Source organism: Lacerta agilis, chromosome 8 (genome assembly GCF_009819535.1).
Source record: "Lacerta agilis isolate rLacAgi1 chromosome 8, rLacAgi1.pri, whole genome shotgun sequence".
Classification (NCBI taxonomy): Eukaryota; Metazoa; Chordata; class Lepidosauria; order Squamata; family Lacertidae; genus Lacerta; species Lacerta agilis.
In genome coordinates, this window is record NC_046319.1 from 25,824,354 (window position 1) to 25,849,840 (window position 25,487).

Genomic DNA, 25,487 nt, shown 5'->3' on the forward strand with positions numbered 1-25,487 from the left:
GTTGTTGTTGTTGTTCAGTCGTTCAGTCGTGTCCGACTCTTCGTGACCCCATGGACCAGAGCACGCCAGGCACGCCTATCCTTCACTGCCTCTCGCAGTTTGGCCAAACTCATGCTAGTCGCTTCAAGAACTCTGTCCAACCATCTCATCCTCTGTCGTCCCCTTCTCCTTGTGCCCTCCATCTTTCCCAACATCAGGGTCTTTTCTAGGGAGTCTTCTCTTCTCATGAGGTGGCCAAAGTACTGGAGCCTCAACTTCAGGATCTGTCCTTCTAGTGAGTACTCAGGGCTGATTTCTTTGAGAATGGATAGGTTTGATCTTCTTGCAGTCCATGGGACTCTCAAGAGTCTTCTCCAGCACCATAAAGAAATACTGATGGATTAATCATGATATTTTTAGTTGTATAATTGATCAGTTTTCAGTTGGCATATGGGTGATAACAATACTTCTGAAGCAAGAAGCATACGCCCTTTGTTTTTAGATTATGAAATCGTATTGTAGCTGGCATCCTCTTAGAAGAGGCATTACCCTTCTGCATGTGAGAAAAAGAGAATGGCTCTTTTAGGATGGTGCTTGCCATTTATAGTTTTCATAAGCGCTTGAATTAAAAAGAAGCCTATATAGTATATTCCAACAGTGAATTCCTTCTCCAATGACTGAACTTGCTAAATGACAATGAAATGCTGACTGATTCTTGGTGAGTGTTTGGGAGGGGGACTGGCAAATTGAGGAGAAGGAGTGGTGCAATGGAGTTTCCTGGAAAAGGGCACAGAACCTGAACTTGACACAACAACATTTTGTTGTAGGTTCCACATGAATGTATTTGTGCGTGGGTGTTCAGTCATCCATCCATCCTGCTGCCAGTTTCCTCTCTTGGTTGATCTAAATTAAGTATTGCAGTCCAGATGTGGCTTTCATAGATGCAATACCTGTGTTATGTTCTTAGATATTCATATCCACAAGTAACTTTTCTCATGAGTTGTCCTAAGAGGGAAGTTGGGCTATGTTTTCCCCCCATTTTATAATAGTAGTATCAGCTTTGAACAAAAAGTCATGGCAGTTTTAAAGCTGTCAACAAACACATTTCTTTTTTTTTTTTTTTTTGGTAATGACTTACAGAAATGAAAAGCAACTGGGGGTGTTTTGATTTGTAATACCTTGTTTTCCATACAGCAGCAGCAGCCTTGCTGCTTCCATCCTATAATTTGCAATATTTACTGTCTCCTGTGATGACTGAAAACTACCAGAGCCCTGCTATTCTTTTCTCCAGAAGCCTTTTAAAATGGTGACAAGCAGCAGTTAACAGCAAGGCAAATTATACCATTGTATGTTTGAATATTTCTTCATTTTTAAGATAAAAAAAATAAGAAAGTCTTGTGAAGCTGTATTCAGATATCATACCGAGCCATTCCAAAGTCTTGCTGCCACATTCTGGATTAGTTGTGGTTTCAGGGTCACCTTCAAAGGTAGCCCCGCGTAGAGCGCATTGCGGTAGTCCAAGCGGGAGATAACTAGAGCATGCACCACTCTGGCGAGACAGTCTGCGGGCAGGTAGGGTCTCAGCCTGTGTACCAGATGGAGCTGGTAGACAGCTGCCCCGGACACAGAATTGACCTGCACCTCCATGGACAGCTGTGAGTCCAAAATGACTCCCAGGCTGCGCATCTGGTCCTTCAGGGGCACAATTACCCCATCCAGGGGTAAAGAGAAAAATGCCTCTTTACCCTGGCTTTTGACACTTGTGGGTCTGAAAAATATACATCTCCTTTTTTCTGTGATTGCAAGTTGTTTTTAAAAGTTTTTAATACTGTGTTTTAATGTTGTAACCCGCCTTGGGACCTTAGGGTGAATAATATTTTACTATATATCATAATCTCTAGGGAGTGAGAAGCTATGCCGAGTCAAGTTCCACAGCAAGAAGCATCCTTCTAATTGCATGTTTTAATGCATTGCTTCTTGTTCTGAAAGCACTCAGAGTGCCTTACTTGGTGAGATCAGATTACAGCAGCTCCACGGGATACTTAACACGTGCACCTATTTTAAAATGCATTTAACCTTTTGACCAAAATCCTCCGTTAATCCATTGTCACTGGAAACGGATACATTTGAGACAGCGTGATTAAACTTTGGAAAGGCACAGATTCAAAACTTCAGGAGGGAGTGTTTTGGGAAGCTGTGGCAAGTTCATGATTGGTCTGCTCGACTCCTTGTCACTCAAGGTTGGATGATAAATGCTTGCAGCTGAAGAAATGAGTTTGCAGGGATGATCAGTCTTGTTTATCTGTCTGTGGGAAGCACGGTGGGGGCCAGTGGGGGACCTGTTGGGATAATCTGAGGGATTCCTGAATTCTTGGGGTGGGTGTCTGACTGACAGGGCTGGCAATTCCCTATTGGAGCCTTGGTCTCAGTATGGAATGGGGAGGGTTATTGCCCCTGTGCTCTGTTTCCAGCACTGCAGGGTCTGTAATGCTCTCTGGTGTAGGGAAGATCAGGCCACTGGAATGCACACAGTTGATGTTTTGCAGTGAACCCAACTGAGTCAAAGTGAAAGCACCCCACTGTGCCTACTCTGTGGCGGTGAGGGAGGTGGAAAGGTCTTACTGGTACTTCACCTCCTTTGTTGCCTCCTCATGGTGTTGTCCAGCTTAGCTGTTTTGTTGGGATCTGTCTTGGAAGAAAGTGGAGTGGAATCCTGTGTGCTGTGATGGATTTGCCCAAGGCTAGCTGTTTACCTGGACCCAGGTGGCTCTGTGGGTGGATTTGCCCAAGGCTAGCTGTTTACCTGGACCCAGGTGGCTCTGTGGGTTAAACCACAGAGTCTAGGGCTTGCTGATCAGAAGGTCGGCGGTTCAAATCCCTGCCACGGGGTGAGCTCCCGTTGCTTGGTCCCAGCTCCTGCCCACCTAGCAGTTTGAAAGCACGTCAAAGTGCAAGTAGATCAATAGGTACCGCTCCGGCGGGAAGGTAAACGGCGTTTCCGTGCGCTGCTCTGGTTCGCCAGAAGCGGCTTTGTCATGCTGGCCACATGACCCGGAAGCTGTACGCCGGCTCCCTCGGCCAGTAACGCGAGATGAGCGCCGCAACCCCAGAGTCGGACACGACTGGACCTAATGGTCAGGGGTCCTTTACCTTTACCTTTAGCTGTTTACCCAGGTGTTTGGAGGTGGCTGGTTACAGTCCATTGTTGCTTGCTTAGTCTCTGTTTACCTGCTGATTTTATAGTTTTATGTGACTTTAAAAAATAATAATAATTTATATACCACCTTTTGTTTCAAGAAGAAATACACGGGTGGTTCACAAACAAATGGAAGCCAGCAGCAAATTAACAAGGATAAAAACAGCTTATTAAAAATATTAATAATTAAAATACATGGTAAAATAAACTCATCAAGAACGTTAAAACATCTGTTACTTAAAATGTATAATGAACGAGCCCATTAAAACACCATAGCATCAGTTGAAGCGGGAGATTCAAGTCAGGAAACCAGGGGGGTGCTTATCTCCAGGTGTGTACCCCACCCCATGATCAATTGATAGAGGAAAGTGAGAAATAAATAAAGAAGTAGGAACTGAAGCAGAAGGTTGTGCCTGGTTCCTGGACTGTTGATTCCCACCCCAGGCCTAGAAGAAGAGGCAGTGGTGGTGAGGAAGAGGGGGGCAGACTCAAAAGAAGGCCCCCCACTGAAATTATCTTGCCCAAGGCCCCACCTCTACCCCCACAAAGACAATTTGCCCAAGCCCTGCATATGCATCACATCAATTGAGCTTTTTAGCAGAAAGACAAGAAATGACAAACTTATTCTCTTTTCTTTCTTGAGAAAAGTCAGCGTTCTTGTCTCTTTGATTAAAAATCAATTGTGGTTGAGGTTGGTTTTTTTTTATTATAAAAAAGTAGAATAAAAGCTGTTCAAGGAAGCACCTTGATATATTCTGGCCCAAAGTCCTGCATTTAATCTTCAGCAATCCAGGCTAAAAGGATTTGAGAGGCCTTGGGCAGAGGTGAGCGTCAAAGACTCAGTTAAGTGTGGGGAAGTCATTTCTAATTTACATCATCGTTCCTTGGGGAACTGGTCTGCAGTTGACTTGTGGGAAGTGAAATGTTAGGTTTCCTTGTGTGTCTCATTCCATTTGCCAGTTATCTTATCTCTCTGAGGAAATAACAGGAGACTTTGGACGATGTCCTGCCTATTGATAACAGGCCTATTGATAAGGTCAAGTAGACTGGAGGGAGCAAGAGGGCAGGGCCTTTTCAGTGGTGCCCCCCCCCAGCTCTAGTTATGCTATTACCACTGGATTGTGCCTACCTGGTCTCTTCTGCACAAGTCTCTTTCAGTTATCTATTCCAGATTGCTTTTTTCTTACCCGGTTTTAATGGCTGTTGGTTTTTGAAACACGATGGTCTGTTTTATGCTGACCTGTTTGAAATGTTTCTCTCTAAGCTTTATAAGATACTAGTTTTTGTATATCTTTCAAGATCTCTTTGGTGAATTTCAATGCAGTCTATAATGGACTATACGAGACGCCTGAGAAGGGCTAGACAGACTTCCTCAAACTCAGCCCTCCAGGTGTTTTGAGACTACAATTCCCATCATCCCCAACCACATCTGGAGGGCTGAGTTTGAGGAAGCCTGGGCTAGAGCAACCTAAAGCAAGGGCTGTGCGGAGAGATGAAACCAGTGGACCTGCAGAGGTCACTGGAACCCCAACTCCTATCAGCCCCAGCCAGCACTGTTGAGGGGAGTTGTAGTCCAACAACATCTGGGGAGCCACAGTTCCCCATCCTACCCTGAAAGGTGAGCTGAATATACTCTGAGAAATAAAAAGTGCCAATTTCCAGAATAATCGGCATATCAACGTCTGAATTAAAATGCTGCCCCGGGGGCAGGGGGAGCACCATAATTTCAGTGTTCCTCCATGCAGGCAAAACAACAATACTTCATACAGAAAACGAGATATCCAGGGAGAAAGGGCTCAAGCTTGGTTGTTTCTATGACATGGTAGTTGTCTTTGTGTAGTGATTATTTTTCATGAGGGCGCATTCATGTGAGTGTCTCTCTGTCATCAGATGTAGTTCAGTCCAGGGTCGGGTTTACCACCCCAAGGGCCCCCCCAAAAAAGAAAAGAAATACATTCTTTTTTAAAAAGGGGGGACACTAATTTGCATGAAACATGCACATGCTAAGTTATAGTCAAAACAAAATAAAAAATTCCTTCTAGTAGCACCTTAGAGACCAACTGAGTTTGTTCTTGGTATGAGCTTTCGTGTGCATGCACACTTCTTCAGATACCACACGAAAGCTCATACCAAGAACAAACTTAGTTGGTCTCTAAGGTGCTACTGGAAGGAATTTTTTTATTTTTTATTTTGTTTTGACTATGGCAGACCAACACGGCTACCTACCTGTAACTGATGCTAAATTATAGGTTATTAATGCAGATTTAGAAACAATTACTACAATTTTGAATAGAAATACAATCCATCTTACCATGGTGAGGGAGACTGTGGCCAGCTGAGCTGTCTGCTTGCTCAGGCTGCTCCTCCTCCTCTGGTTTTTTTTTTAAATGTTTAAACCAGAGTTTGACCAGTCAGCCTTTCTTAATATAGAGGACTGTTCTCTGTAACATAGGACACTGGCCACCCTAACCGCCCCAGTGAGAATAACGCCTACAATTCTGACTCTAGAATTGCATTTGTCTCTTAACAGGTGCGCTATCTTTTGGAATGGGCGGAAGACGATCTAGAGGAACCCGAAGAAGCCGGCAGCAGCGTGGAGAAGCTGGAGTTCTGCCACCCCTTGTGCCAGTGTTCCAGATGTGGCCCTGTGCAAAAGGTTTGCCCGTCTTCCTCCTGCCCAGGCCTGTCATTCCTTGTGTCCAGCTCTGAAACATCCTCCGCCCCTTGTCCTTATCAGAGTTCACGACCTCCTGAGATGAAGCTGCTCTCCTGGGTAATCAGGCTCCTGAAAGGATTGAGCAGCTGCTCAGGAGAAGCTTGTTTTCCTCTGGAAGAGGCAGGGAGGGGGAGAAAACTTTGCACTTTATGTCCTCAACTCACCTTCCTCTCAGGGGCGGAGGAAGGGAGTGCAGTGGGGGTGGTCTGACCCGTGTGTCAACACTGAGGGGGGGTGACAAAATGCCAGGCGGGACTCACCGTGGGGCCTGCAGCATGCCCGAGCCCCGCATCTCTCCTGGGAGTGACGCAATGGCTTGAGCGCACGCAGGCTCCATGCTGCCCAAACGGTCCGTCCGCTGCCTCCCCCTTAGCTGTAGGGCGGCTGAGTGGGAGGAGGCAGGCAGACTCCTCGGAGGCCCCCACACATGCTGCCCCAGGCGCCCAATCAGCTTGCTCCACCACTGCTTCCTCTCCCTGTGGACAATTTCCCTGTCTTGGCATTGCACTCCTCTTCCAGGAGTCTTTGCCTGTGGGAGAGTAAACAAGTAGCAAGACCTCTGCTCTCCGATTTCCCAGCTGCTGCTTTCTCCCTTGCTAACCAAATGGAATCATAGAACTGTAGAATTGGAAGGGACCCCAAGGGTCATCTAGTTCAACCCGCTGCAGTGCAGGAATCTTTTTGCCCAATGTGGGACTTGAACCCATCACCCTGAAATTAAGAGTCTCATCTTCTGCCAACTAAGCTATGAAAATCATACAGCAATGGTTGTGATGTTTTAGATTGTAAGCCTGTGGGCAAGTCCTGTCTGGCTTGGGTCTGTTTGTTTTTAAAATGTGCATAGTAATTTTAGGCACTTGATACTACTGCTACTTAATAAATCACTGTTCATAATAATGGTGAGTTTACACCAATGCATTTGCATCATCTCAGCACACAAATAGCACTCTGAAGTTTCCAAAGCAGTGCTGAATTCCAGGCGGTGGCTGCTGTGGGTTGCTTGCTGGTTCTCTGTCTGGTACGTGGGGAGTCAGTCAGATGAGAAGGCTCTGATGGAATTTCCCTTTATTCCTCCCGATAGAAACTCTTCCGAGTTCCCTCCAACGGCCTTGGAGTGAACATCACAAACCAAGAGGGCCTGACGCCGCTGCATGTGGCCTCACTCCACGGACATGCGGACTTGGTCTCCCTCTTACTGAAGCATGGAGCCAACCTCGAGGCAAAGGATGCTCACCATGCGACACCTCTCCACCTCGCCAGCCAGAACGGGCACTTCCAGGTAAGGAGGTCTCTTCTTCGACCTTATTTATATACCACTGTATCATTAAAATATATCACAGCCGCTTACAACAATACAAAAACATACAGTAAACTCATAAAAAGTTAAAAGCCAAAGAAGACTATTGCAGGGGATGCATTCTTAATTGCTTGCATATTTCACCTGGCGAAATAGAAGAGTTTTCAGCAGGCATTTAAAAGCTTGCAGACAAGGTGCCTGTTGAATCTCTGCTGGCAGGATGTTCCACAGCATACCTCCACTGTTGGAGGCAGTAAAAGCTGCTGAATACCAGTTGCTGGAAACCGCAGGAGGGAAGAGCACTCTTTTGCTTGGGTCCTGCCTGCGGGCTTCCCAATCTGGTTGGCCACCATGAGAACAAAGGGGTGCTCTTTGGCCTAATCCAGCAACGCTCTTCCACCCACCCAATTTTGTTTCCACTTTTGCACACCTTGGGATTCACCCAAGTACGTGATAGCTCCCTTTGTGTGTATGGATGGGGCCAGGCACAAGATGAGCACCTGCACTCACCATGCCAATAATAATCTTGCTTGCGCCTGTGCTTTACAAAGCATTAATGTGAGCTTGTTTCGTCTAAAGAAAGAAAGACTGAGAAAATGCAGGGGACTTGAACCCTTTTACTTCTGGTTTTTGCGTGTGTTGAAACTGTACAAAGCTGCCATTATAACGCTGCTTTCCTTTTTCCACAGGTGGTAAAGTGTCTGATAGAGTATAAAGCTAAACAAAATAAAAAGGACATTTATGGAAACACTCCTTTGATTTATGCCTGCTTGAATGGCTGTCTAGAGATAGCGGCCTTTTTGTTAGAGGTAAGGGACCTTTGGGTATTTTCATATTTTCCTTTTTTTTCTTTCTTTTGACTGTGGTATTTATTTTTCATATTCCATAATCATGAGATGGCGGATCTGGCAACATTCCAAACAGCAAAGGACTTTTCATCACACTCTGCTCTTAATTTCAGCATTTTGAGAGTACATTTTAAAGGATGGGTTGCCCTAAAGCAGAGGTTTTCAACCTTTTTGGGTCCATAGCTCGCTTCACCAACTAACGTCTTTCTGCAGCACCCCTGTAGGGCTCAGGAGCCCAGTTATGTCACCCTTTGCCTGCAGAACTGGCAGCCTCTCATCCTTCTTCAAACACCCTCCCTTGTGGAGTGTTCCCTCTGCCTCCTCTCCTCTCTCCTCTCCTTGGGAGTCCTCTGGGCGGCCACAGCTGCCACCCCTGGTCCCTGAGCTGCCCCCCCTCACCAAAGAGAGGTGCCTCCTCACACTGCCCCACAGGGGCCTGGAAAGCACCTCCTGGCCAGCCCCAGAGGCACCATTCGCCTGGGTAGCTTGTAGCCAGGGCTGCTGCACAAACAGCTGTGCAAGCCTTTAGGAAGCAGAGACGCCAGAGGGCATCAGAGGAGGGAGGGAAGGAAAGAGGCCAGTGTTGCCTGCAGCACACTGGTTGAAAACCACTGCCCTAAAGTATGATTGGGGACAGGACCGTCTTAAGGAGATCGGCTGCAGTGGCGCAGTGACCCCTCCGGCGCCCCCGGCGTACCGCCTCTCCGCTGCCTCCCTCTCGCGCTTGCCGCCCCTCAGGAGGGGGGTGGGTGAGCAGGGGATGAGGGGCATGGCGCTGGAGCGGCACGGGGCTCTGCGTGCCCTTCCAGTGCTCCCAGGATGGGAGGCAAGGGCAGCCGGCTCGCAGCCCGCCGGGGACCGGCATGGGCAGCAGCGGCTGTGCCGCCGGCGCGCGAACGCCCGGCTGACAGCCCGCCCGCGGGGGCGGGTTGGGGAGGGGGGCGGCCGGTATGCCGGTGGGCTCGATCCTTCCGGCGTCCCCATGTGTCCGGGGCATCTGGGGGAGAGCGCTGGCGGCGCAAGCACCCGGCCGCCCGTGGGGGCGGGGGGGAGGCCGCCGGCAGGGCCGCGCTACTCCCCCCCACTCGCTGCGCTCGAAGATGGGGCTGTGCCACTGGCACGCGAGCGCCCACCCGCCCATGGGGTCGGGTTGGGGAGGGGGTGCCCAGTATGCCGGTGGGTTCACGGGGGCGCCCCTGGGGGCCTGGCGCCCTGGTGCGCCGCGCCACCAGCCCAAATGGACGAGACGGCCCTGATTGGGGAAGCTGTGGCCCTCCTTATGTTGTTGGATTGTAACTCTCATCATCATTGAGCAGTGACCAGGCTGACTGGGGTTGATGGGAATGGGAGTCCAAGGACGCCTGGAGAAACACAGCTTCCCCATCCCTTCCATAAGAGAACTACAGTGGTACCTCAGGTTACAGACACTACAGGTAACCCAGACTCCGCTAACAGGGTTAGAAATAACATTTCAGGTTAAGAACTTTGCTTCAGGATAAGAACAGAAATTGTGCTCTGGTGGTGCAGCGGCAGTGGGAGGCCCCATTAGCTACAGTGGTGGTTCAGGTTAAGAACAGTTTCAGGTTAAGAACGGACCTCCGGAACGAATTAAGTTCTTAACCCGAGGTACCACTGTATGGGGGAAATCTAAGCCTCATGCTGCCATTCATTTGTATAAACCTGCCCTTAGTTGTATTAAATGTCAGTTACAGATCAGCTATTGGAGATGAACTCACCTTATCATGTGAGCATAGTGGGCTGGGATTCAGAGTGGAAGGAAAATAAGACGCTAGTGCAGCTATGCAAATGCTTCTGCAAGAGCTGTGCATGGGTGCACTTAGTGCAGAGGAAACTGGATTACATAGCACTCCCCAGGCATCCTATTGTGCAATAGCACATTTGGATGTAGTTTCACATTTCTTCTGTATCTGGAAGGGCATCTTTAGATTCAGCTGGTTGGTCATGTTCTGGCATAATGGGAAACCGTGGTTTCCCTTTGTGTGAAGAACTCCCCCCCACCCTTCAGTTGCAGCTGCAATGAAGCGTTTGCCTCCAGTTTGAAACAAGCCACAGCTCAGAACTGTGGTTTATTTAAAAGCAGAAGTGAAAGCTGCCAGTCTCCTCATTGCGGCAGCAAAGAGGAAGAAAAGGAAGAAGGCAAGTTCACGGCTCGTGCAGGCTCATTCACATAATGGTAAACTCAGTGGTTTCCCATTTTGTCTGAACCAGGCTGCTACTTGTCAGTGGAAAGCACAGTGGGATGAATGGATTGCTTAATCATTGCCTTTCTGTTGATAGCATGAAATGAGAGAGTAAATCTGTCCTTGTCAATTTGTTACATTAAAACACATATAGTGGTACCTCGGGTTACGTACGCTTCAGGTTACAAACTCCGCTAACCCAGAAATAACACTTCAGGTTAAGAACTTTGCTTCAGCATAAGAAAAGAAATCGTGCTCTGGCGGCAGCGGGAGGCCCCATTAGCTAAAGTGGTGCTTCAGGTTAAGAACAGTTTCAGGTTAAGAACGGACCTCCGGAACGAATTAAGTACTTAACCAGAGGTACCACTGTATTTCCATATTGGAAGAGCCATTGTGGACTGACTGAGACCTAGATTCAAATATCACATTTAACCCATGGAGCTCACGGGTGGACCTTACTCTGAGCCAACCTCACAGGGTTGATGTGAGGATAAAATGGGGGTGGGGTGGGAGGGAGATGTATGTCACCTTCAGCTTCTTGGATGAAAAGTGGGGTGTAAATAAGACAAAGGGAGAATTTGAGACGGGGCCCGTCCTGTAGTAACAGAGCAGATGGGTTTCATGCAGAAGGGGCTTGGTTCAGTCCCTGCCATCTAAAGTTTAAGAGGATCAGATGGGAGACAGGAAAGATCCTCTGCCACAGACCCCCCAACAGATTACATAGTAAAAGTTGATGCAGCCTCCTAATCGGTACCATTTTGAGATACTGAAAGAAGTATGAGAACTTGCTGTTTCCGTGTGACCTCCTTTCAGTATCATCGCTTGCGTATCCTTTGCCATCCTCTCTTTCCCTTCAGAACGGAGCTTCGGTTAACCTGTCCAACAACCAAGGCAACACACCTCTCCATAAAGCTGTGATCGGGAGCTACGAGCCTTTGGTACGGCTCCTGCTGCAGCACGGAGCATCAGCACATGCTCGGAACAACAGACAGTGCACGCCCCGTGACTACGCTGAGCCCGTAAGTGGCCCATTTGTCCACAGGAGGAACTTGCTAGCCCACAAGTACAGTAAGCCTACCAGCCCCCGCCTGACAGCCACTCATGGACTGATGCACTATCAACAAGAGATTTCAATGCGGCGTGATTGGCTCCAGCTTTAGCCCGAAGCTATAATTCTCAAGTGACATAGATCAGGGGCTCCCGGACGGTGGTCCGTGGACCACAGCTTTAGTCAGGTGGATTTGGGAGTGTCTGTGAAGGACACTTGCCCTTTGAGTTCTGTGGAATCCAAATTGTAATACGAGAAAATGCAAGAAATGAAAAAAAGCAGTAAAAACGCAATTACAAAAAAACATACAGCATCTAGCACGGTGCATTCCAATTGCTACAGCAGACAAAAAAAATCATGAAGAGGTCTGGCAAGATCCTCAACATTTTTCAAGTGTTCCATGGGTGGGGGGCGGGTGGGGAGTTTGGGACCCCCTGACATAGACAACAAAAGTAGGAGTGGTAATTGGTAGGACTAGCTTGCTGATCATTGATTGGTCAGATATTGTCCACCGTCCGTCCATTGTTTGACTGTAGTAAAATATTCCAAGAATCCAGAACGGTCATGATGCTCGGAAAATGTGCCTGCTTCTTTATTATACACCCCTAGCCCTTTAAAAACCTGTTTCTACAGTGTTCTGAACCACTGTTAAGTGGCATTTTCATTTGTTGTGCTGGAAGTTCTTATGTTAGAAATGTGTTACAGTATTTATCATCATTATTTTTTTGCTGTAAGCCACCTAGACAACAGTGCTGTTGGGCAGCTTCATATAATATACAGCAATAAAATAAAGTATTTTTTAAATGAGAAACTACCTCCTCCTTTTGTCCCACCTAATTTAAAGAAATCGGGTATTCTTGAGCTTCTGCGGGCCGTAGTAACCTCAGAAGAGGGAAGAAAGACTGACTGCAGAGCTCACATGGCTGGGAAGAGCAGGAAAAAAAGTGAGTGTGGCATTTTGACTAGCAGAAATGAATCACACTGGGGGCTGAAGTAGGCAGAGGGTTGGTGGGCTGAACGGGGCAGGGAAACTCATTTGCTGCTGTGCCAGATGAAAAGGGTCTCTGCCTTCTCTAGTTGCCTTGATATATGTGTTCTTTTCTCTCTTTTTTCCATTTTTTTAAAAAAGTATTTTTATTAAAGATTTTCTTGGTTTACAAAGGTGTGTGCAATGTCTCTCTCATATTTTTTTCCATGTAACATTTTTACAAATCAGTTTTGGTTGTTGAGACATTAGGAAGAAAAGGGGGGAAAGAGGTGGGTGGTGGGGTGGGGTGACGATGTTTCTATTTAATATATATAGGGTTTGGTGTCAGCATTGTTTGTGCAGGTTCTCTGTTGTTCACTTGTGTTCCTTTGGCGGTGAGAGAGTTCGTGGTTGGCGTAGGGTGCGATTGTTCATTTGTGGTTGGCTGGGGTGATCTTTGGTTTCCTGTGTGAGTGGGGGGTGGGTGGATATGTGTTTTTTTCTGAAGAGCTTTTTCCAAAATCAGGTTTAAAAAGGGAGCTGCGATGATGGGGTGCAAACCTCTGTTCCACTAGCTGGTGTGGAGAGAGTAGCTTCAAAGGAATTGCTTCTTGTTTTTCTTTCTTTCGTCAAATGGCAACATAGATAAGCCTGCAAAGACGTTTGCAACTTGCCAGGTAGCTAGAAAAACCACCCCACGTCCTGTGGACTAGCCCTGTGGCTCCTTTTTTTTGCACTGCAGTAGACTTAGCACACACAGGCAAACTCCTTAGCTTCGGTAATACAAAAACCGCAGCCCAACTTGGGACTTAAGGTTCACAAAATTTAAAAAACAAAAACAGAACGTAGGAAGCTGCCCTATACCAAGTTAGACCATTGTTCCATTTAGCCCCAGGGTCTCAGGTAGAAAAAGGCATCACCCACTACTTCAGATCCTTGTAACTGAATAGACCAGGATTGAATCTGGGACCTTCTAATGCAAAGGATGTACTCTACCACTGGGCTATGTCCTTTCCCCAGTGCTGGCAAAAGGGCTGCTGTGGCTACTCTGTTCAGTTTTTTGGGCAAGAACCTAGGAATTTGCCAGGTTTAGCTATTTCCCCATTGTCTACTAAGGCTGCCAGCAGCTCCCTAGGGCAGTGATGGCCAAACTTGGCCCTCCAGCTGTTTTTGACTACAACTCCCATCATCCCTAGCTAAAAGGACCAGTGGTCAGGGATGATGGGAATTGTAGTCCCAAAACAGCTGGAGGGCCAAGTTTGGTCATCACTGCCCTAGGGTCTCAACTGGAGAGCTTTCCCATCACCTGACCCTCCTTACTGGAGATGCAAAGCAGGTGCCTGATCCCTGCCTAATGCAGGTAGATGTTACCTAATGCACTTTGTGCCAACACCTGGGGTCAGATCAGTCCTAGGAGAGCTAAATACCTTTGTTTTCCCATTGTGTAAGCAGAGATGTCACTGGCAGCTTAAATAATTCTAAGCTTTCTTTTTTAAAAAGAACAGGAGCCAGCCCTTATCCAGTGTTGTTACCTGGGGTGGGCAAGGCTGTCTTTCCTTTTATAGCCCCACCCAGTTTACTCCAAGATGATTGTTTCCTGCCCTAAGTGGGAATGATTGACAAAAGGCCCAGTATTCTTGCTAATGTAATTCAATCCCCACAGGGATATTTTTGCACCTGCTGTTTTCTGCAGCCAGCACTAAGGAGTTTATCCTCATGAAGTTTATTCTAGGAGACCTCGCCATAAGAAGGGATTTTTGAAAGGCTTGGGAGTGGGCTGGGTGGTGATGCGGGGGCCACATGGGTTGCTTCATGGCCCTCTGCTCAGCCTGTTTGTTTTGCAGATGGCCATGTGAATGTATGGAGTGCAGCGTATGCTAGACAGGGTGCCATCTTGGTCAAAACCAGTTTCTGGGTTTGGGGCAATTTTCATGTTTTGCAGGCAGCAGAATGAGGCGGTCAAATCACCTGCACTGGCAGAATGGATGGCATCACACCTGGGTGCAGGTGATAATGCCGTTATGAAACACGTATTCAAACTTCCCTGCATATAAGGAACGTTTGATCTCCCCTCCCAACACCTGAAGTGGTGCAGTCCATTCTTCTGATTCAGTTCCCCCCTCATTCTTCCTGATGCCTGAGTTCAGCCACAGACCAGATCTTAGGATTCTCGACCCGCTGTAGCAATGATGCCAAGCTGCTCAGGCATCTCCACAACTTTGGTGGCTTTTAAAAGTTAGCTGAAGGTGGCTTTCATTCATTCTTAATTCAGGATTGTGTGGACTTGATTGCTAAAGAAGAATGCCAATTTAATGGTTTTCGTTACTTAAACCTGCAGTCAGTTTTAAATCTCCTGAGATAGCAGACGATCTCGTCGCCCGGCGCCTTCAGCTGGTCCAGTCAATCAACCGCTTTAACAAGTAAGTTTCAAAAACTGCCTTCTGAGTACTGCCAAAGCATCAGATAACACTGCATGCAGTCTTCAATTGGGCTGGAGCTGCAGGATGTCTTTCAAGTCAATCTGGTGAGGTGGTTAGTGTCAAACTAGGACCTGGGAGACCAGGGTTCAAATCCCCACTTGACGGCCATGATGCTCACTGGGCTTGCTCTGCCCACCCCTTTCCACACTTTCCTTTATAACAGGGTTGTAGGGGGAGTGTCATTGGTGGATCAATGCCTTTGCTTGTGCAGACACATGTAGCACCTGCTGTGCATTTGAACAGTGCTTGCCTATGTCGTGCCAATCTAAACATTCCATATTTTGACAGAAACCGTAACCTGAGTTTGAGGTCTTCATTTGAGCAGGAGCTGGGACAAGCTTTTTGCCCTTTCCTTTAGCCCTTCCATAATATGAGCCAACACACCAGGAGGTCTTCAGTTAACTATTGTTTCATCTTTTGTGCAAACTGGAAAAAAAACTATGGTTACTAGCATCAGAACAAACCAGGGTTTGAAGTTGGTTCAATTACATTGGCTTATTCCAATGCTGGCAACTATAGTTTCCCCTTCTGACACACCATTTGGCACTTAACAGAATGCAGCTCGGTCAGGTCTCTACTACTTGGGGCAACTTTCAGAGACGGCACAGGGAGCTGCAGCACAGAGGATTGCTGAAAAGCCCTTGTGCTTCACTTTTGGTTCCAGCCTTTTCATATGGCACCTGGTTAGTGAATCCTAAAATATAGAAAGGGAGACAGAAATGTTTTTCAATAAATAGGGCCACATCCAAAGGTACCCCATGGGAAGTGACATTCTGCGAACATGGGGAGCTTTGATCCTGTGGAAGCTCCTGTAAATGGATCAAAGAGTGATTTTTACTGATTTCTCTCTGCCACTGCTCCAGTTCTATTTAGAAAAGTTCACCATCCCTCTGAAGAGATGGAGCATGTAGGAAAATTGCCAAAATTGCCTCCCTCCATATCAGTTCGAAGGAGCGTCTGTTAGACCCCAAATGAAGGGCACATTTGAATCCAACTCATGATGTCCCAGCCATGTCCAAGTGCGTAACACTCATGACATTTATACTCCAGGAAGGTCAAATATTAAGAATTTTCAGCAAAGGCAACGGAGCAGGTTTTGTTATTGAAATACTGCCACCTAGTGGCTGGCAGGGATACACTGCTGTACTGAGCAACTTGTACCGAAATGTAACAGGTTTCTTTTAACCTCGTTTGTTTGTGTCTTTAGGTCAAAAGACTTGCGGAAAACTATAACGAGAGATAAAAGTGTCCCTAACTTTAATGATGAATTACTGCACCAGGTAGGAAGACAGGTTTGAAATGAAGGGCTTGCTTTTTTACTTTTTTATTTTATAAAATGTATATACCGCTTAGTTGTAGAAAAAAACCTCAAAGCAGTTTGCAAAAATTGCAAACTGAAATAAGTGGTGGCTGAGATTCTTGGGGTGTTAGTTCTACAAATGTGCTGGATACGCAGCATAATAGACAAGAGTCTATGGCTGGGGAGACCTGATTTCAGAGTTGGTAGTAAGCTTACTCAACAGTCACACACTCTCACCTGGGCTGTTAGAAAGATAAAAATGGGAGAATCCCGATGTCTCCCACTGTGACCTTCTTGGAAGGGCAGGACATAATTAAGGTGTGCCAGCCATAGCCCCTTCCTCAACATGGAGTGCCTCTTTCTTGAATGATCCATTCCTTCTCCCCTATATTTTAGTTTATCTACTGGAGAGCTCCAGTAGATGAATTGGTTCAGAAAAAAGGCAATGAGGATGGTCAGGGATGAGAAAAATAATAATAAAGAGATTGGTTAACGATAGCACTCTTTAAATCCCTGAAAGGCTTTCACAAAGAGGAAGGCAGAGAGTTGTTTTTTGCTGCCCCAGAAAGCCAGGCTTGACCCACTGGGCTGAAGTTACAGGAGGGTAGCAGCTGATTAGTAGGAGAAACTTTTAATGTTATTTGCTTTAGCTTTATCCGTCAGATAAAAATAAAACATCTTAATGTGCTCTTTTTTTGTTTTAATCCTCAAGTTAGCTATTAAGAGCTTTGATAAGAGCAAGCTAAAGCCCGTGGATCCTTTAAAACAAAGCAGGATGCAGATCCTTGACTCCGGCAGCAGAGGGGAGCCCACACTGGATGAAGTTGAGTCTGATGTGGCGGCAGCACCTCTTAGAAGTAAACTAATGCATCGGAGACACACAGTTAATGTGGCCCTTTCAGATGCAGATGACATCCACAATTTATCCAGAGATCCCCATGTTTCTTCACTGGAAGGCTGCTCTGATGATTGATGCTTTCGAAAACACTGGCAAGGAAGCAAGTCTGTAACCAAAAACAGCAGCAACACCAACTGGCATCAGTTCCACTCCCTTCAAGAATCAAAGAATCCTTAGGATCAAGGCATTCAAAACTGCATTGTGAAGACTGGCAGGAAGAGGAACCTCTCCTCCCTCAACCAACAGCTTGCAGTTGGAGACAGAAGTGCTGTTTATTTGCAGTGGCATCCACAAACCCCAACAGGTGTGATCCATTTTAAGCACACACACAACTGAGATGTATATTGAGATATCAAAAACCATGAGACACATTAGTCTGTACTTGAACTCTTGAAATCAGATATAACTGTAAGGCGTGTAAGTTTGGAACAGAATACCTATGGGACTTCCAAGGCCTACATAATGATAGTTTGAAAAGATAGCGGTTTTATTTTTTCCATTTTTGCACTGCTAGTTTACACCAATTGTTGAAAGGAATTACACACAGCAGTTTGACACAAAGGGCAAGATTGCACAGATCCTTTAGTTCTCATTTATTTTATTGAAACATGGGCCATATATAGGTTATATTCACAGTTTAATAAACAAAGGGTACATCTTCTTATGGAGAAGAGCAGGACTAGCAGAGTTGAGACTTGGATTTTGAATCATTTTATTTTATTTAGCAGCCCACATAAATGAACATATTCTCAAATACTTGTATTGAGACTACAACCTTATCCTGTTTAATTTAAAATAGCAAATATGCATGGCACAATAATCCACAGGGTCTTGGAAGAGCTGCTTAGTTGACCTTACTTGAAAAGACACTTCCAGATTGATAGATGGGGGCACTTTTAGTAATGGAGCATCAGCTTTTGGTAAACATTCCATTCTTTATTTTTATTTTTAAGAGGAGTTGAATTATCACTTGAACAGCACAATAACTTTTGTCAATTCCAATTGTTTTTATGTAATATTTGTAAACAATACATTGAGTTTTTATTGTTTAATATTTCTCTGTTCAGAATGTTAGTGCAAGGTATATAAAAAGGTAGAATGCTAGTGGGCTCCTGAAGGACAAGGAAAAGTATATTTTTCTACTAAGTAATTGAGTTCACCTAGTTTTCTTACATGCCTTTGACTTGTGCCAAATGATGGGAGAGAGAAAGAAATAGTAAAATTAACTAATCTATGCTCTTAATGTGGGACTCTTCATTTATGGTAAGTCATGAATTGCAGCTTGCTGGTTGATGGGAGCTGCTGCCATAAAAGCATTTCCTGAAAACTTTATAGCCTGTTGCTTATGTTCCAGATTTAGCTGCATGAAAGTGTGGGTGCTGAAGCAGGAGAAAAGCAATGCATTCTGGGTCATCCTAAGCCTCCACTGTAAACAAGTTCCCTTGTATACAATTGTGAAAAATTATCAAGTTTGATAAGAGCAGTTTTCAGTATTAACTCTGTAGAGGGGGCAGGGAGCAACATGCACCGGTATTTTCAAAAATTAGTGCCTGGTGCTTTACAGCACCCAGAGACACAGGAAATGGTGTCTTCCCTGCTTTATCCCAAAGAAAGAGGCATTTGGCCACTCAAAATTCATTATTGGCTACAACTTGAACAGCCACAGCTGTAAACAATTAGTGCACCAGTATCAATGTGCAGCACTAATTATAGTGTTTTTAATGCAATTACAATGGACAAATAATTGCTCTCTACAACTCAGGTTTCTTTATGGAAAGATTTTAATACGTTTCAAAGCTCTTATTATATATGTTCCACTTCCACAGTGAAGAAGAGGGCCAAACCCCTCCTCCTTTTACAGTCTGCCTTACATGGGATGTTGGTACAGTACACATACAAAAACCATTTCATTTTGCATTCAACAAAAAGGCACAACCTGAAGTCACAATGGCACCATGATGCCCAGGGGAATTAGGCAGCTGTTTCAATAACTGCCTGAGAAACGGAGGCAGTTTGGATAAGAACAAATACGTTTTGTCTGCTACCAACCTTTAGCCTGCAAGATGTTGCTGAACCACAGTTCCCATCATCTCTGGACACTGGCCAAGATGGCTGGAGTTGACAGCAATTGCAGTTTAGCGACATCTAGTGAGCTAAAGGTTCACCACCTGGTCTACACTGTTATGCTGCAACGATATTTAAGAGAAAATCCAGCTGCTGTTAAGTCCTTAAATAATTTTAATACGAAAGATTTAAGCAACTAAAAGGGCTTTAAAGATCTTGACTTTGGTTGCATCACTCTCAATCACTCATGCTATTAGCTAATGTATGGCAGGGGGTGGGGAAAGACATCTCTTGAGGGAAATATTTCCCAAGCAGACGTTATTTCAAGCTTCATGGCGTGCCAACCAAGATTTATCTAATTTTCAATGCAACAGATCATCCAGCAAGATACTGTACCATGGAACCATATTCTGATCAACAACCAACCCCTCTGGCTTTGAAACTGCAAGTGTTCCAGTACCCAAGCGGGCATGACATGTAACTCACACATTACATCATGATCCTTTAACGTGTAAACCAGTAGTCTTCAACATTTGGGGACCAGTTTCTTAATTTTCTAACCTATCTGTACAGTGGTAGTGCTCCTGTTGCAATCTACCTTAGATCAGGCCCCAATGTGCCAGCTGAAGACCAATGCTTCAAAACCACGCCAACTGGGATATGCTGTCCATTAGTATGCTCAAACCGCTTAAAAAAACCTAAGAGCAAATTCTAGTTACCATGCTCGGGAGAAAGGGGAGGGAGAGCTTGCACATGGATGGGAAAACTCCATGCTGCTCCGAATCCTTCAACCGTGGTTAAAAGATCATGAATGTCATGTTTATACAACAGCCTCCAATCTTACATATTCAAATCAAAATCTTGTATCCTGTGAACTATTTAGCCTGCACATGCAACTCTACTAAGACAAAAACCAGCAGGCTGCTTGCAATGCAGCTTTTCTCATTCCCTGCTGGGTTACGATGCATCCTGTTGCCACTGATGTACGACAAGCATGCTGCCCACAGGTGCCAGTGGCATAGCAGTGTCCAAAGGAAAAATGTAGTCCAAGTGACAGGGAGTGAACCACAACTTCTCAGGCCTCTGCTATAAAAACGGTCTAAGAAAACCATTTCACTTAATTTTATTATACAGAACACAAGATCATCCCTTTATATAAAAAAAAATGTGTACAGGAAAAAAAGTGTAAAACTTTTCATCTATGCTTCTGCCAGGCACAGCATACTTTCCTTGACATACGCCAGATGATTTGCATTTCATCAATTAATCTTCCTCATCAGAATCCAAAACTTTCCTTCTGTTGAACTAGGGGAGAAAACACAGTGTAGGTGAAAACAACTTTGAGGAAAAGTTTAATAATCAACAGGAGCTGCTCTTCCTGCAGCCAGAAGAATTAATTTGTGTTATGAGAACAAGAGCAAGCAGAGAGCTGCATGAAGCAAGGAAGCTCCCAGGTTCTTAGCCAGCTGCATATCTCACGCCTGCCCAGCCTAAAAATCAATACCCAAGTCTTTGCTCATTGCCTTGCTGCATTGCTAGATGTATTTTCAAGATGCATGTAAGCAAATCTATTACAATAGTATCGTCTTTACATCAAGGGATAGGGGCCAGCTTATAGGCTACCTCCTCCCACCAAGCTGCAGGAAGGCAGCTTTATCTCCTGGACTGATTAGAGCACTCTCTAAAGAACAAACAGCAGGATATTTTGTCTCTCATCTTACAGTGAAGCACTACAGCACTAAGCTCAGAGATGAAGTCACCTGCCTACTCTTTCAAGAGTTCAAGGCTCCATTTCTGGCCGCTCCCACCCCACCAAACTGTAAGCAGTAGCCTTGAAGCCATATGCATATTTTCTGCTCTGTATAAACTGTCAGCTTCATACAGGAAGAGGCATGCAGATGTAGTAAACCTTTAACAAAAAATACTGGCTATGCTGTGATCTTGCGATCACTCTACCATTGGCGAATAGGCTCCAGTTTTTAAGATGCCCTACCTTTACTGTTGTTTTCTTGTCAGTTTGCTGACTCACTTTTTCAAGTATTTCTATCAACCCTTGTTCGGTTACCTAGGAAGTCAAAAACAATCTCATGTAGCAGATACTCATTTGGTGGGAATGCCTTCTATTGCACATTTCCTCCTCGCCTCCCTCTGGGGACAGAAGGGCACACCCTATACAAGCAACTTACTACATACAGGTAACACTTTCATCCAGAGCAACATGACAGTGGAAGGACACAACCAAACAGCAAAGACCACCACCACAGCATCATTAACAGGTAATCTGCTATCCCCCATGTCACATAAAATGATTCATCGACTTTTTATATAAGACTAAAAAAAGCAATTTGGAAACAAGTGTGAAGAGGCTAGAGAATTATCCTATAATAGTACAACTTTTCAAAGCTTATAAATCAATGTTTTGCAGCATGTGTAAGAATTATCTTGCCCAGTGAGACATAGATCCATCTAATTTGGCATTCTGTTTTCAGGCAACAGCAAACTCAGTCCATCAGAATAACCAGTGTTTGCTTTCTACTAACAAACCACAAGCTGAAGCCATGGTTGTTTGTAGCCTTCCTAACCACTGCTTGTTACCACTGGTTTAGCATGATATCCAAACCCTTGCTTGACCATCATTTTGTCAGGCAACAAAGACACAAAGCAGGAACAGGTGGAAAGCAAGCCAAATGTCAGAGAAACAAGCGGCAGCTTCTTTGCTAGTCTGTGAGGCGATTCATGGTGTGTTCAATAAACTGGTTAAATCGAAACCACAGCTTTGTGTGATGCACAAAGCCTGCCTGCCTTTGAACATTTATTTATAAATCTGTATTTCATAAAAGTTATTTCTTATATTTGATTCATCAAGAAGTCATGGTAGAGATTCCACTTACCTTCCCACCTAACTGTCCAAACCTGCCCATCTGTATGAGGTAATTCTCCACCGCTTTTGCCTTTTCTGGTTTCACAAGCGCTAAATTACTTACTGAAAAAGGAAAACAGATATTTTGCAATTTTTTTTAATAAAAGCACACCAGATTACTAAAGTCAGGCAAGACCTATTATTCACAGTACTGCAAAAGGCCTTGAACTGTTATTTTAAGATGGATTACTGATCTATGCCTGGTCTTATGAAAAAAGGAAAACTGTATTTTAAGGAACTCAGTATACTGCTTTGTTCAAACATGGCTTATTAGGATCTTTACATTTCCCTCCTGCTTTCTGATTGTTCATTCCACTCAACTTTTAGACTAGGGGAAAAGTCCAGAGTAATGCCCTCAGACTGCAGTGCTTCAGGGTCCAGGAGCAACTGACAAAGAGCTGCAGATATGTGCAAAAGGGAACAGTCAAACATACTCTTGAGGTCAACTCTAGTCCGGAGTCCTAGCTAAGCACCCACCAATACATTTAGGAATACCACTACAGTATTCTGCAGAAGCAGCTTTTAACTCAGCAGTCCTCACTAATGACCATTCTAGAATAATTAACTATATATCAACAATAAGTTCAGAAAGTAGTATCCAGTGGTGTCTCCTCTGCGTCCTCCTTAGAACAGAAAAAGCAAATTTAGTCAGAACTGAAACCTACTTCCCACACAAGTGTGTCTAGTACTGGACCCAAAACACTGTATTATTTTCCTTTAGTAAAGATAAGTCTGTGCAATCTAAGTGAGATGGACTCAGAGAAAGGTTTTAGAAGTTGGCCAGAATGCGCCATGGATGCTTACATCTGGCACGAGCTGCCTGATCCAAAAGCTGAGCCAAAATGTTATTCCTCATTTCTGATTCCCTGTAATACAAGAATTACGCAGGTAAATTACAGCTTCAGAACATGTGCAGTGCATTGCAAGAAAGTAAAACACACTGACCATTTTGTACAACCAGAAGTTTCATATTTAGACATTGCTAGTACTCCATTATATTTAAACCATTTAAACTACTATTCTTATGGAATTTGAGCGCAAATTCATTTATTATCTGGAAAAGAGAATCCAACTATGGAAACTTGAAACACATTCAGTTAAGAGGCAGACCACAAGTTATTCATGGCTCAGTACCAAACCCTTACTCTCACTCATTTTAATAGTGGGATCTTGATGCAGGAAGATTACACACCCGTTTAGAAGAGTACAGTGGTGCCCCGCTAGACGAATGCATGGCAAGACAAAAAACTCGCTAGACGAAGGCATTCGTCTAGCGGAAGGCTGCCCCGCAAGACGAATTTGTCTATGGGGCTGCCTCGCAAGACGAATTTTTTTCATCTTTTTTTTTCGTCTAGCAAAAGCGCGGCTGTCATTGCCGCTTCGCTAGACGAAAAACCCGCTAGACGAAAATTTTCGCAGAACGAATTATTTTCGTCTAGCGGGGCACCACTGTATGTGCACTGTAAAGATCTAATAAAGACAAAAAGGATAGCAACCTTCTTTAAGAAGAAGTCACAAAGAGGGAAAACTGTACTGGTCCCAGTGTTCTGTGTCTCTTCTGTTTCTGCCTCTAAATCACACTTAATTTAGTAATAAATGCAAACATGGCAGCCCATACCTCTGTTGCTGTTTATTTGTTTCACCTTAATTTTTCATATAAATTTATTTTTTTAATTACATTAAGTTAATTTTATCCCACCATCACACCTGCAGAGACATGAATCTGGATGACTCCCAGTAGATATATCTCACAACATGCTTCCAGACATGTGGTAATACTGGTTACAGGATACAATCATACTAGCCAAAAAAAACCCTAAGATGTGAAGGGGTGCCCTCTCCCCTGCTGCTGTGCACGACATAATAAAGGGATATCAGTTTTCCGAAAAGGTGTCTTTTGTTTTCATCCCCTCTGTTACCTCTGTTTTGCTTCTTGCTGTGCGATGTCACTGGAAGGATCCTGAAATGTTAGAAATAAGAACCAGTTTAGTAGTAAAGCATAGCACTACTGAAGAAGTGCAAACAAACAAACAAACGCTAAAGTACACATAAAAGGCCAGGACTGTTCTTCTCATACAAAAAGACTCATAAATGCACAGCTATTACTGCTCCTAGGTAGGGAGAAAGCACTAGATCCTAAAAGATGAGAGTTAACTTCTGAGGGTGTTGGAAGCACACAACCTTCAGGTAATATAGAATTACCAATCAAGATGGGAAAGTAGCTGTTCTTCAGTCCCACAGATGGACAAGTTACTTAATACAAGCCTGCAAACTGTGGTAAGAATTGCCTGTAGATCACCAGGCAAGAAAACTTCACAGAAGTTTCTTTTTTTCGTTTGATGCCACAAATGGACATATAAGAACAGATGAGCTGCCAAATAAGATGTTGTGAACCAGTAATGCTTTTGCAAAGGCTGGCTCTAGATTCCTAGTCAATGGCTAGATTTGACAAGCCCACCTTGGTGGATGACTGATAAGTGTTTTCTACAACTGGGTGTGGGGCAGTGGAGCAAAGTCATTTTAAGAACCTTCCAAGAGCTGCATTTGGTGCTGGGACTGACAATCGCTGAGCCCTATTTCCAGACGGTGGCCAAATCATAGAACCCTTGCTTCCTCCCACTCAGAGCCAGTGTGGCATAACCAATGTCAGAATACAACCATGTAAGCTGCTTTGGGTTTTTTGCTGGAAAAAAGAAGTGGAAACCCTGAAAATAAGAGATATGCTTGCTGCCACCCCTGTATATACACCTTCGTGGGCGACAAGCCCCACTGAACTCAATGGGGTTCCTGAGTGAGTAGATATGTAGCATTGGAAATAATCCCAACGTGTGTGTGTGTGTGTGTGTATACAGACGTGCGTAATACACAAAACACGGGTCTCTTTCTCTGACTTCTCCCAGGGTGGTCTCTGCGCCCCTCCCGCCTTGCCTCCCACGCCTGAGGTGGCCCTGAGCCCGCAGTGAGGACTAGCGCCATGCACTTAAAACCGAAGGCCCAGGCCCGCCCCTCCCCTGGCCGGCCAACCAGAGGGGCCTCGCCTGTGGGTCAGGAGACTGGGCGAAGTGCCGAAGGCGACGCCCGCCCGCCCGCCTGTGAGGGGACGGTCCAGGCCCGGCGCCCTCTGCTCCGCTCACCCCGTGCTTGGCTTGCAGCTCGGCCATCCTCTGCTTGCGCAGCGCCTCCAGATCCTCGTCCGCCATGGCTAGAGACGTCGATGACGCGCAACGTGAGCAGGGCCGCTTCTCTCTTCAATCTCTCCCGTTAGCTTCAGTGCGCCGGCGCAAGAGCAGGCAAGGCCAACGCAATCACGCACCGAGAGGAGAAATTATAGCACAGGCAGAGGAAGCCGAGCGCCGAACAGACCAAAGCAAGAGCAAATCAATAGAATCAGACCACGAGGGTTTTTTTTTTTTCCTAGTCCAACCCGCTGGAACGCAGGAATCTTTCGCCCACGACCCTGAGAGTAAGGGTCTCGCGCTCTCCCTACTGTGAAAGAGAGAGAAAGTTGGTGAGCAAGCGATCAATGCTTGCCTGCTTGCTTACAGAGCCTACTCAGAAGTTACCGTAAGTGCC

The 25,487-nt window shown here is 45.3% G+C and overlaps 2 protein-coding genes across 7 annotated transcripts in view; one reads left to right on the forward strand and one right to left on the reverse strand.

Moving 5' to 3' along the window:
- LOC117050798 (ankyrin repeat domain-containing protein 27-like) overlaps window positions 1–18,173 on the forward strand; it is a 59,263-nt gene extending 41,090 nt beyond the window's left edge. For 4 of the 5 annotated variants that reach the window (XM_033156654.1, XM_033156655.1, XM_033156653.1 and 1 more), the window contains 8 exons: window positions 5,706–5,831; window positions 6,973–7,170; window positions 7,878–7,997; window positions 11,095–11,256; window positions 12,130–12,229; window positions 14,591–14,672; window positions 15,940–16,012; window positions 16,745–18,173. In XM_033156654.1, coding sequence (XP_033012545.1) covers window positions 5,706–5,831; window positions 6,973–7,170; window positions 7,878–7,997; window positions 11,095–11,256; window positions 12,130–12,229; window positions 14,591–14,672; window positions 15,940–16,012; window positions 16,745–17,005 — 1,122 coding nt within the window. In that variant the 3' untranslated portion in view covers window positions 17,006–18,173. Of the gene's footprint in view, window positions 1–5,705; window positions 5,832–6,972; window positions 7,171–7,877; window positions 7,998–11,094; window positions 11,257–12,129; window positions 12,230–14,524; window positions 14,563–14,590; window positions 14,673–15,939; window positions 16,013–16,744 lie in introns of those variants that run through there. The other variant, XM_033156656.1, reaches the window with a different exon arrangement.
- A 1,905-nt stretch (window positions 18,174–20,078) lies between these two features.
- LOC117050803 (programmed cell death protein 5) lies at window positions 20,079–25,154 on the reverse strand. Of its 2 annotated transcripts, none has more exons than XM_033156665.1 (6): window positions 25,049–25,154; window positions 23,834–23,874; window positions 22,719–22,780; window positions 21,886–21,977; window positions 20,988–21,059; window positions 20,079–20,299 (listed from the first exon to the last, which is right to left on the reverse strand). In XM_033156665.1, the coding sequence occupies exons 1-6, from the start codon at window positions 25,112–25,114 to the stop codon at window positions 20,258–20,260; spliced, it is 375 nt and encodes a 124-aa protein (XP_033012556.1). In that variant the 5' UTR covers window positions 25,115–25,154; the 3' UTR covers window positions 20,079–20,257. The 2 variants fall into 2 exon arrangements, with proteins under 2 accessions (XP_033012556.1, XP_033012557.1); XM_033156666.1 differs by lacking the exon at window positions 20,079–20,299 and adding an exon at window positions 20,908–20,935 and having other exon boundaries at window positions 20,968–21,059.
- Window positions 25,155–25,487: the final 333 nt, after the last annotated feature.